General features: G+C 37.2%; 1 protein-coding gene across 3 annotated transcripts; it reads left to right on the top strand.

The window, feature by feature from the left end:
- The first annotated feature begins 2,285 nt into the window (after positions 1-2,285).
- Plc21C (Phospholipase C at 21C) lies at positions 2,286-8,750 on the top strand. 3 transcript variants are annotated; one of them, XM_018444349.1, is made up of 18 exons: positions 2,286-2,542; positions 2,839-2,985; positions 3,574-3,845; positions 3,930-4,014; positions 4,117-4,528; positions 4,602-4,722; positions 4,804-4,999; positions 5,091-5,424; positions 5,499-5,681; positions 5,771-5,980; positions 6,057-6,376; positions 6,464-6,778; positions 6,874-6,918; positions 6,980-7,181; positions 7,272-7,494; positions 7,559-7,874; positions 7,957-8,148; positions 8,222-8,750. In XM_018444349.1, the coding sequence occupies exons 1-18, from the start codon at positions 2,444-2,446 to the stop codon at positions 8,342-8,344; spliced, it is 3,795 nt and encodes a 1,264-aa protein (XP_018299851.1). In that variant the 5' UTR covers positions 2,286-2,443; the 3' UTR covers positions 8,345-8,750. The 3 variants fall into 3 exon arrangements, with proteins under 3 accessions (XP_018299851.1, XP_018299850.1, XP_018299852.1); XM_018444348.1 differs by having other exon boundaries at positions 2,287-2,542; positions 7,556-7,874; XM_018444350.1 differs by lacking the exon at positions 6,874-6,918 and having other exon boundaries at positions 2,287-2,542; positions 7,556-7,874.
- Positions 8,751-12,797: the final 4,047 nt, after the last annotated feature.

The following is a 12,797-nucleotide window of genomic DNA, read 5'->3' as shown; positions in this document are numbered from 1 at the left end:
GCTCTTCGCGCCCTCGTTAACGCTCGTTGGACAATCTCTTTCACCGCCTTTCTCGTGTACATAGCCTTTCGTGTCTTCTCGCCGCAATCACTTTGTGCGAGAAGAGTGGAAGAGACACGAGAGAGCGATACTATAATTGTGTCCTTTTACATGGAAAGATTGAAAAAATTCCAGAAGATGAAAGCGGAGAAAGAGATTTCTTTTTTAAATATAGAAACGCACCTGCAATTTAAAAAGCGGAGAAAAGAATCACAGTCGCTTCTCATACAGCATATAAAAGCTTGCAGTAATATTACTGCAATGTTATTGCAATCCTAATAAAGAAGAAACATTTTGTAACATTGCAACAACGTTACAACATTGTAACAATTGTTGCAATGTTACTGAAATGTTCCAAAATGTTTCTTGTTTACTAAGATATTGCTAGAATGTTGCAATGCTGCTGCAATGATTGCTGGAATGATTAATGTTAGATGGGTTTAATTTTGAAAAATTTTTTTCTCAGAAAGAGAAAAAAATCTTTTTTTAAATTTCATAATTAAGACTATAAACCACATTTAGCATATTTTAACTAAAATTAAGAAATTAAGAAATAAAAAGCCGATTCGATCAGTTTTCGAGAGAGGCTCAGAGTGACTCCGAGATGAACTCTTGAACAACTTGTCAAATAATGAACGGAATCCATAAACGTTGCTCAAGATTCGAGATGGTCTTAAGCTAGTGCATGAACCAATCTAAGGCCCGTATTCATAGTCGGTTCTTATTTCAAAACCATCTTAAGTAATGTCTTAATACGCTAACGCGGCTCTCTGATTGGTTCATGACACCTCAAGGCTGAACTTAAGACAATCTTGAATATAAGAACTTGAATACCGGCCAGAGAGCTGTATTAGCATCTTAAGACATTGCTTGAGATTAAGACCGGACTATGGATTCCGTCCAATATCTATAGAAGTCTGTTCTTTTCAGCTGAATTATTTTTTGCACGGTTCATCCTTCCTCTTTTCCTCTCTACTTTGGAAAAAAACGAAAAAAGATGAATGCAATAATCTTGGTTAAAAAGAAGAGGTGTTCTATACATAATTTTGTTGACATGCATAAAATTAACTTTTTGCTGTTTCAAGGAAATTAGAACGCAGACTAGAACCATGAACTAGATCAGGGACAATGAATTACAATACAATGAAATACAAGTAGAAATTATCTTTCCAGCAATTCTGCCACTTGAATTAATCAAATAAATTAATGTTAATCGGACGAAATCGCTGTAATTTAAGGATGTAATTTAAGCCGCGAGAAATTAATAATGACGAATCTCTTCGACGTTGCACGGGATCATGGATTGTCGCGGCGTGGAAACGAATTTTGAAGCGTGAACGGCGGGCGCGCGGCTGTCGTCGTCCCGGTAGAGCGCCTCCTGGTGTTGACGGCGCGCGGACGGCGCGGTGCTGTCGGTGCTTGTCTTTGGCGTGCGGCGCGATACTCGGCGCGGAAGGAGGATGACGATGCTGCTGCTGCTGCTGCTGCAGCTTCGGAACGAGCGGCCGTGTCGGATCAACGACGAGTAAGCAAGCGGTTGAGCGTGAGAGCAGCGTTGAGGGTGCTTACTACATCCAACCACACGTGCGGAGAGTCGGAGACCAGTCGCGTTTCCAATCGTCGTCCCGTCTTTCTCGACGAGTCCTGTTCTGTGTGTATGTGTGTGTGCGTGCGCGCGCGCGCGCGCGCGTTCGGTAAGGACACCTGATTCGTGCTCCGGACAGTCGTCATCACAGCACGCTCCTCCTCGTCGATGAAATGTCTCCGTGGATGACCTTCGTCCAGTCGCGACTGAACCCGTGACTCGGCTCGCGAGTGATTGGGTTCGACGTTCGAGGTCCTTCGCAGACTTCTCCGGGGACGCGTCGAGCGCACGTCCTTAAAATACACCTTGTGTATTTATACGCGCAAGGTGCGCCCAACGCGACGACGACGACGGCGACAGTCGCCCTCGCCTTGGTACCAGCAGCGGCGATCAAGACACGGTAATCCAAGTGCTCCTAATGCTTGAAATCTCAATGAGGCTTATGTCGTCGACGTCGTCGCCGTCGGAGTCGTCGTCGTCGTCGTCGTCGACGCCGTCGCCGCCGTCGTCGTCGTCGAAGCCGTCGCCGTCGTCGAAGCCCTCGCCGTCGGAGTCGCCGTCGTGGTTGCTGTTATTGTCGTCGCCACCACCGCTGGAGTTGGAGTCGTCGCCGTCGTCGTCGTCGTCGTTACCGTCGCCGTCGCCGTCGCCGTCGTCGTCGTCGCCACCGCTATCGTCGTCATCATCGTCGTCATCCTCGTGGTCAACGTCCGCGTGTTCGCTACCGCCGTTCTCCACGCCGCTCGTCGCTTTGCCTCTACGTTCATAAAGAAGATTCGGTGTTGAACAGCGCAAATTTTGCGGTAACAAGGAGTCAGGATGGCAAGCAATAAGAGTACAGGTGTCACCATGCATATAAAGCCGGTAGAAGTTTCCGAGCAGCTGCAAACTGGAGAGAAGTTTATCAAGTGGGACGAGGTTCGTGTGTATTTTTAATGTTACGGCTGGTAGTCGACAGTTTTAATGTCGAGCGCTAGTAAAAGTATAAATGTAAAAGGTCACTTTAGGCATAAAAGAGCGCTTCCTCCTAATTTAGCAACGCCAAAAAAAAAAGGAATTAGAATTCCATGATAATAACTCGCGTCACTTTCTTTTCCCGATACAAATCAACTTAAGACATGATACTATCGGAAAGTACATTATGCAGCAATTATAGTAAACAGTCACGCGGCAAAAATAAATCTTTCATAATATTAAATGCTATGTAATCGTAGGATTCTGGGGTGGCAACGCCGGTGACTTTGAAAGTGGATAAATATGGTTTTTACTTACACTGGGTGGATCAAAATAATGAGATGGATATGCTGGACATAGCAATTATAAGAGATACTCGCACAGGAAAATATGCAAAACTACCAAAGGTATTAATAATTTTACTTGTGTTCCTTTTAACAATAACAAATGTTTGCATATGTATCCATTACTGATGTATTCATAAGCTATCACTTTACTAGTAATATAGTAAATACTGATGATATAATAAATACTGAATTACGAATGCTCAAAAATGAATAATCAAAGAGAATTCTAATTTTTCCATAATTATATCAATGACGCACAGAGCATCATCACATAATAATTATTGACTAATTTATAAATAGACCATTACCTACTTTATGTCCCATACATAGTTTGCTTTTTTTATCACACCTACTACCACTAGCACCAATGGTAGATAAAAGGCAGTTCCGTATTCATTGAAATAACATGCCTAGCTGGATCAGTTTTCCTATAAATCAATAAGCAGAACTTTGAATGAAGTGACATACTTCTGCATGCAGCATTGTGTGCATTTAGTTAGTTCATTGTATGAAACTTTTTGTTTGTTCTTGCTGAGGTGTATTAGTGGCATTATTAGAAACTTCATTTGTTTATATGTCTCAAGCTTTGTGTGTCAGAGAGAAGATAACAGATAAATTTATAGTTGAACTAAAAATTCTATTCTGTAGGATCCAAAGTTGAAATCGCTTGTAACGATGGGTTCTCAAGACTCGTTAGAAGATAAAACTGTAACAATCTGTTACGGCTCTGACTTTGTCAATATGAATTTTATTAATTTTTGCACAACGCGTGCAGAAATAGCACAACATTGGTCAGAACAACTTTTTCAAATGGCGTACAATTTGATTCAATTAAACACTAGTACAACTATGTTCTTATTGAAAGCACATACCAAGCTTATGCTTACTGCTGATAAAAATGAAAAGATACCAGTAAAAAAGTGAGTAATATTGTAATGTGCAGTTCTAACATTGTCTATAAGATTCTTTTATAGGATAAGATCTATATTTTATTCGTTTTACAGTATAGTAAAAATGTTCGCACAAAACAAAGATGACCGTAAGCGTGTTGAGAAAGCACTTGATATTTCTGGCTTTCCATCTGGCAAAGTGAGTTCCGCGCTAAGTCGTAAATATTAATCTTGAAAAATTTTACTGTAAAATACTTTGTACATACATATATTCATTTATTACGACAATATTGTTTCTTAGAGTGACGTCGTGCCGTTGTTAAAATTTCAATTTGAAGATTTCTTCAACTTTTACAAGTCACTGACTCAGAGATCAGACGTAGAAAAAGTGTTTGAAGGAATTATTGGTAGACGTAAAGTAATGTCCGTTTCGCAATTTGTGGACTTTTTGAACAAGTCGCAAAGAGATCCGCGCCTCAACGAGATACTGTATCCCTACGCAAATGAAGCAAGGGCAAAGGATATTATAAATCAGTACGAACCCAATAAATGTAATACGAATAAAGGGCAACTGAGTTTTGACGGATTCTTAAGATATCTTATGAGTGAAGACAATCCGATTGTTGCTGTCTCTAAGTTTGAATTGTCTGACGATATGGATCAACCGCTTCCGCATTACTTTATAAATTCTAGTCACAATACATATTTAACAGGTATACAAATTATTTGTAACACGTAGTATATCACACTTAATTTGAGTATTTTTAAAACGTTTCTTCTATTCAGGACATCAACTTACTGGAAGAAGTTCTGTAGAAATTTATCGTCAATGTCTTTTATCTGGTTGTCGATGCGTTGAATTAGATTTTTGGAATGGAAAATTTGACGAACCTGTTATTGTCCACGGGTATAAATATCATCACAATTACTTGGCTTTTACATAAAAAAGTATTTAATTGATAATTAAAAAAATGTAAATTTTTTTTAGATACACATTCGTACCTGAAATTTGTGCCCGAGATGTGATAGAGGCAATTGCTGAGACCGCTTTTAAAACATCTGACTACCCAGTTGTTCTCAGTTTCGAAAATCACTGCAATCCAAGGCAGCAAGCCAAAATCGCTCAGTACTGCAGAGACTTTTTCGGGGAAATGTTGCTCGATGCGCCACTCGAATCGCACAAGGTATTTTTAATTATTATGCTTAATGGAGAAACTAAATTAATTTTGTACAAAAAATATGATTGTGATTGAATGGTATTGTTTTTATTTTTAGTTAGAGCCTGGTCAAGAGCTTCCACCACCGGGATTACTAAAGCGCAAAATAATAATAAAGAATAAAAAGAAGCATCATCATCATCATAAAAAGCATCAGAAAAAGCAACAGCAAGCTTTAGATACTCTTGAAGGTACTACAGAGAATGAAACTAATGGAACGGCGAATCTATCTGCTGCAGGAGAAAACGGTCCTCCGCCGGATATTATACCTCAGAATGAAATGGATGATGTCGCACCTGAAAATGAGCAGCAAATTGGAAATGGCGATATTGCCCATTTGCCGATGCTGCAACAAAGACAGAGTAGTAAAGACAGCGGCCAGGATGATGAAGGTTGGTAATAGGAAATTGAAGTTGCAAATATGTTGACGGAAGAGACACGCATATTCGATGAATTGATTTTTTAGACGAAGAAGATGAATCGAGTACGGAGGACGATGAGTCTAATGTGGAAGATATAAAACTGAGAATAGGTGATAAAGGCGCACCAGATAAATCTGCGGCCAAAGAGACAGAGGCGGGCGCAGAAATTTCAGCTTTAGTTAATTATGTGCAACCAGTACACTTCAATAGTTTCGAATCAGCTGAAAGTGCGTAAAGTGTCTTAATAAGAATATTATATGCATTCTTTTCATATTGTGAGAAAACGGTGAGTTTTTATATCGTCTGTATTTTATAGAAAAAAATCGCACGTACGAAATGTCATCTTTCGACGAAAAGCAAGCTACGACTCTTTTGAAAGAAAAACCACTAGAGTTTGTGAATTACAACAAGCATCAACTATCTAGGGTTTATCCAGCAGGAACGAGATTTGATTCTAGTAATTTCATGCCACAAGTGTTTTGGAATGCGGGATGTCAATTGGTTGCGTTAAATTATCAAACACTCGGTAAACAAGAGTTTTATTTAAGAGGTATATTATCTATCATTTACTGTTAAAGTAAACTTGATTTTATTTATAACAGACCTGGCGATGCAATTAAATCTGGGAATATTTGAGTATAATAAACGTTGTGGTTATCTATTAAAACCGGAATTTATGAGAAGGAAAGATCGACGGTTAGATCCCTTTGCCGAATCTACCGTTGATGGTATTATAGCAGGCACGGTTCACATCCACGTAATATCCGCACAATTTTTAACCGACAAAAGAGTAGGAACTTACGTAGAAGTCGATATGTATGGTCTACCAGCGGATACCGTAAGAAAGAAATTCCGTACAAAAATTGTACCGAATAATGGTATTAATCCTATATATGACGAAGAGCCGTTCGTATTTAAGAAGGTAAAATAATAATTCGCATAAATTTCTAATTGTAAGTTTTCTTATAAAATATTTTTTTGTATAATGTGTTGTTTACGCATTTCTCAGGTAGTTTTGCCGGAACTTGCCTCGATAAGGATAGCGGCATACGAAGAATCTGGACGTTTAATCGGTCACAGGGTACTTCCCGTAGTTGGATTATGCCCAGGATATAGACACGTAGCATTAAGAACAGAATGTGGGCAACCCCTACCATTAGCGAGTCTGTTTTTACACGTTATTGTGAAAGATTACGTTCCTGATGGTTTGAGCGAACTTGCTGAAGCTTTGGCGAATCCTATTAAATATCAGAGCGAAGTGGAGAAGAGAGAGAACCAATTATTGGTTCTTACAGATTGTTTGGAAGAACCGGAAGAAATCGAAGTATGATTTAAAATATTGTTAAGCGATTTACTAATCTTTTCGCTTCCTAACAATTTGATTTTTCCAAATTTACTAACATTACTAACATTTTATAGGATAAGAGTAAAGTTGGCGATACTCCTAGTACTGCTAAACCAGCTGTAAGTTTTTCGCGTGATTTGACTCTCTTATAATACGTTAGTAACAATGTTATTTTTGTAGGAGGAAGTTGTAAAAGCTAAACGATTACAGTCCATAGGCGAATTGCCAAGTCTTTTACCAACTTCCAGTAGCTTACATAGTAGACCATCTATCGGTGGCTTAGGTAGTTCGGACACAGTGGATGTGGATGATGACACTCCTTGTCCTGCAGTTCAACCAGTCGATACGTCTATAAATAAAAGCCCAGTCAATGCTAGCAATAGTAAGTGTTTTTATTTTTTAGTTATTTTTATTAAAATCAATTTATCTTTCTTTTTTCACTTTGTATGTTGGCAACTCGTCTCTGTTATAGTAAGTGACGAAATAATAGCTGAAAGTTTGGAAAAACTCATGGAAAACAAGCTGGTTAGGGAGAAAAAGATGGAACTTGAGAAGAAACTTGAATCTCTGAGAAAAAAGCACGAGAAAGAAAAAATGCGGTTGCAGTCGCAGAAAGCCTCGATCGACGGTGAGAAGCATAGATCGAAATTCTATATGAGCAACAGGCTGGTAAAGCGATTGTCGAGTAAAAATATGTAAGTATACGAAACAAGATGACGGAAATTGCTACAATATTCAGTCGCATTATTTTTTAAGCAGTTTTTCGAGTGAAGTGGGTTTAAGCACCTTAACCATGCCCGAAACTTCCGAATGTCCGGAGAATACAGAGAATCGTGAGGGAATCGAAGGAACCAGAGGTTTGCCCAGAAGTCAAAGCGAACGATTTTTAGCCGTATGCAAGGCACATGTTCAACAAGAACGTGAACTACAGGAAAAATATTACGAGAATCTTTTTGCAACCGTCGAGAAAGTGATGAGAGCATCGCAATCCAATCAATTGAAAATGCTCCAGGTGCTTCTAGATAGAGAAACTGCAGATGTTAAACGAAAGCTGCAAGCTACGAGACAAGGCGAGGTACTTATCTACTACAATACTTTTCTACAACGAAATATATAAAGTAACGAAACTGATCGTTGGATATATTTCATCACTTTAGGTCAAACAATTGGCCAAGGTGCACAAAGACAAAGCCGAGCTGGAACGTATAAAACGAGAAGTTGCAAAATCGACCGTGGAGAAAGGTGTAAACGAATGTACACGCTTAACGAAAATTTACGACAAGAAGAGAGCGGAGTTGGAAAGGCAGCATGAAGAAGTGCGGCAAAAACTGGAAGAAGAGCGAGCCAAGGTTTGTATCCTAACATGACGAATAATATATATTTTATTCGTGAAATCTTTTTACATATTTCGATGTGACACAGGTGAAAGCTAACTTGCTGGCGGAGTATAGTAGCCGCTACAGCAAATACGAAAGTGGTGAGTTACCCCTGTCACCGTCTGGCGGAGCTAGTTTGCCCGAATCACTTAGCGAGAATACATATTGACTCACGAAACGAGTCATCTAGCTATGTGTTAAATAAGGACACGACATTGATTCACGGATGTCCTGTGTCTCATGTTATTGTACGCATCGTTCAAAGCATCCAGTTATGTAATCTGGTGCACCAAATGCGAATCGCAGTCTGAGTTCTGCAACGAGAGATATGTGGAGAAAGAAGTAAGATATTACTTGGACGCAATATTTTCCCGACACTTGTACAAGAAAACAAATCAATAACGATTAACAGAACGTTGGTACGTAGCGCTTATCTACAGTTGCTCGGTGACGATAAAACGTTTTTGCCATCCCGCCGGGAATTTGTCACCGTATTGACGGTACTGTAACGAGAGATCACGTTCAGGCAGCTCGGTGCTACATGAGGCATGACGAATTAACGTCTTGACTATTATGTACGGTACAATTGTATAAATATATATATATACATATATATATATACACTGATCTTTTACCATTTAATACTTCAAAAAAATTAAATGTCGAATAATGTGGATCGAAGTAATTTTCTATTACTTTAACGTTGTATCTTTTACTACGATGATCATTATTCGACTGATGAGCGTTGATCGTACATGCCGATTGATTCTTTCTCGAATCGATTGTGCCTCACGTGAAAACACCTGTATCTTGATCTCTAATGATAAAATATCTGCTTAGTAAAAGAGAGAAAGAGACAATGTCAGATTTCAATGAGAAATATGAGTTTTGCATTACTTGCACATAGTATTAAGCAGTCTGAGAGATTCCGGAATCTATGATAGTCGCTGAGACATAACAGTTGCGATTACATATTTGCATGATCTTAACGAAGCATTAAGATTATTTGCGAGAAATACGCGCGAGAGAGGTGTGTATATATATATATATATAATTCTAAATAAGAGAAAAAATGATACAACACAAAAAACCTTCCTAAGTGCTAACATTTAATATTGTTGTTATATGCATAAGGCATCGTTATTTAATCAACTACATAAACTAAGTCTAATCGCGTTCCAAGATGCTCCATTTAGATTGGTCTTCGACTATTAAAAGATCAGATCTCAGGAGATTCCAGTCAGAATAATAAAAAAGTGTAAGAAGTACACTGAGAAGGTGAAATCTCTTTGGCCTAGAGGAGAAACATTGGAAAATGCTGAGAGAAATCTACATGAACGCGCGAGTGATCTGATATATTTTTGACTGAAAGTACTCCATATGAAATAAATTTTTTTTTCTGGGGATGCCCGTGCCGTGGAAATACTGGGACACTGTCTTGCTGGAGGCACGAGAGTATTCTAGTATTCCATTGTGTAGAGCGAGTCCTTGTATTCTGAACGATTACGGTTCGGGCAAATCTCTTTGAGGAAGACAATCAAAAATGTTACGATGTAACATTGTCCTTGTTGTTTCTAATTGTACGATATTTTAGGCTACTCGCTGATACATGTATACAGGTATCTATGAGGGAATTCTTCGTAGTAATAACGAATTTAGAGTTAAAATTTATCCCGTCGTAAGTCTATCGTGTAAATCTATTTATTTAACGTGTTGATTTAGTAAAGGCAGAGGTATACGGGGTGAACCATATTCTGCTTGGCGATAATCGTATGAGAAACGACGATCAAATCAAATAGAGAAAGAAAAAACTTTTACGGAGATAATATATTTAATAATGTTACATCTATATACTTAAGTAAAACACACGGTTACTTTGTCGTTGCAATTTCTATTATTTATATATTACGTTTCGAGGAATTGCGTTTCTTTATTTCAGTCTAAAGACTGAACTAGTTTTTTGAATTTTTTATGAACTTATTTGTTGATAAATATTTGGCACAGTTAGGCACAAAATTATCGTTAAATTGTGTTTGCGATCTAGTTGCACAAGTGTACTGTATAAGTCGATCTCGAGGCATTTAGTATTTTTTAAATTTAAATTCTTTTCTTTACGCTTTATAACTGTGAATTTAAGTACATTCTTTCGTTGCATGTACTTACATCGAAAGAGCCATAATTTGATCTGATCAATTATACCATGGTGTATGTATAGTTTTCAAATAAGAGATACGCACAGATACGAAAGTATAACTACTTGAACGCGAATCTCAATACGAATTATATTATATCTCGATATTACATTTTACATTGAGCTTCTTAAAGCATAAAGGATATGTTTATCTTAATTATATTATATATTTTTTTGTTTAATTTTTGCTTTTTTATGTCTGTATTGTTTTACAATTTTCAATCTTATATCAATTTTGTCGATTTCTATTTTTGCGTACGTTTTAATACTTTGAAATTACATAATTTTGATGTAATACTGAAAAATATGATGTTATTTTTATAAACTTAAAATTTTATAAATATGTTATATCATTTATAGATTATATATTTATATAAATATCACTTTTATAATTGTACCATCGCGTGCAATAATAGCATTTTATTATCATTTTATTATATTGCTTTTTTTTGTGCATTATTTTTTGTAAGCGTTGTCGCGAGTGAAGGAAAAAATATTGACTACTATTCGCGATTATCTAGTTTTAACAAGCAGAAAAAACTGAAAGAGCAATTAAGACATACGCATTTATTATTGCAAGCGATAGTGCATCTGTAAACTTAAGAATTTAAAAGTTATATATCCCGTGCACCTCTCAGATTTAATATTTCCTTTGCAATAGATGTAAAAAGTACAGCATTTAGTTCATCTTTGAACGATCGCTATGGCGTCTTTTCGGAAGGGAAGAGAGAAAGGGAAGGGAGGGAGAGAGAAAAAAAAGAGTGTAAAAAGGGAGAGGGAATAGTTGATATTTTATACTTTATCTCTAAAAAGTACGCAGAGTTACCATTTTTTAGTCGACATTAATTATCGTGATAGTATTTTTTTTTCATAAACGAAGTTACCAATTGTTCGTGAGGTTGTAGCAGATGCGACTGACTTTATCCGAGTACGGTAGATAGGTTTAAGCATAATACGAACGATATTTAACGCAATGTATGTATAATTCTATCTGATACGCTCAGAATATACATGAACCGATCGATATGCGTGGACATCAAGTTTTTGCGAAATTGAACGAATGCCACGTTGGATGAAATACGTATCCTCTGCGGCATCTTGAGGTGATGTAACAGAATAAATCGATTAAGTGCGTAATATATGATGCGTAAATTCTACGGTACACTGTATTTCTATCGTCGCATACTAATACTTTTTATCCAGTGTGCTGATATTTATTTCGAAGTGTTTTTTTTTTAATCCCGAACCTGTTAGTTTGTTATACGTTCGTAAGTTTTTCGATGTTTCGCCTCTCTGTAACGAAGCAGATTTTAGTATGAGCTTTACTTTGCGAACGTAATTATTGTTTTCGAGTTTGCGATATTAATATATATGTATATAGAGATAATTGATTTTTCTCTCATGTCGGTTACGGCATTGAAGCGATCGTTTTGGATATATTTTCGTTAATTAAGCTATACTCAGTCATATGGTTGATGACGATATTGAGATAATTGAGATATAAGCGATAAGAGTGAGCAAATAGAATGCGTATTTCCAATTATATAGGTTTCCTTTATGTTCCAATGGTATTTATTCGAGTTTTAAGCTTTATCTCCGTCGATTGAGGAGTTGGAAATCATATTGCTATTATTCTTTATATAATTATATTATATATTGCATCCGAATATTATTATACTTATATCAGAATATTGTGACTGTAGATTATTTGTCGCTTTGTTTTTCCGATATTGTATAAGTTTTAAGTACGTTTCTCCAAAGCTATTTACGCTGCATCCAATTCCTCGATTACAGTCACTTTGCGTGTGATCTACCTTTGCATTTATGCCCTACGACTAGATCAGATCAAATCGCTGTATGTAATCTTGTCGGAGATCTTTTCCCACGTATTGTATGTGGATGAACGTCACATACTTACTTGGGACATGATCGGTGTCGTTTTTCTTCCTACATTCGTGTAACGTACATATGTACACGTGTACGTTACACACAGTTGCGTGTGTACATGAGATAAGTATAGATCTAACGGAATATATAAATATAATATATACATATATATTCACGTTGATATATTATATGTGTTGTTGTTGTTGTTGATGTTGTTAATCGTAGGATAGTCATAAAGAGAAAAATGGTAGCGCTAGTATATAATCGTTGTTAATATAAGAACTACAGGAAACAATAAAATAAGAATTCTCTACGCTACGACGAACACGTTCGCGGATTGTTAGTTAATCGCAACGTCAATTGATGTGTGCGTCACGATGTTATCGATTTGTACCTATCGATCTTATATCTATCTTAAGTTTCGACCGCTTTGACGTTAGTTTTTCCTTGGACATTGCTTTTCCGTTTTTAATTAAGGATCCCTGATTCGAGGATCTCTCTCTCTCTCTCTCTCTCTCTCTCTCTCTCTCTCTCTCTCTCTCTC

The sequence above is a fragment of the Mycetomoellerius zeteki genome, unplaced genomic scaffold, assembly GCF_001594055.1.
Source record: "Mycetomoellerius zeteki isolate Tzet28-1 unplaced genomic scaffold, Tzet1.0 scaffold149, whole genome shotgun sequence".
Lineage (NCBI taxonomy): Eukaryota > Metazoa > Arthropoda > Insecta > Hymenoptera > Formicidae > Mycetomoellerius > Mycetomoellerius zeteki.
This window is presented reverse-complemented; position numbering and strand designations above follow the sequence as displayed.

Bases quoted from the DNA above. Each gene is read 5' to 3' on its own strand.
- Plc21C (XM_018444348.1), top strand. From the start codon at position 2,444: ATGGCAAGCAATAAGAGTACAGGTGTCACCATGCATATAAAGCCGGTA. The intron at 5,000-5,090 runs GTATTTTTAATT...TTTTATTTTTAG, and splicing joins CGCCACTCGAATCGCACAAG to TTAGAGCCTGGTCAAGAGCT. The intron at 5,425-5,498 runs GTTGGTAATAGG...TTGATTTTTTAG, and splicing joins CAGCGGCCAGGATGATGAAG to ACGAAGAAGATGAATCGAGT.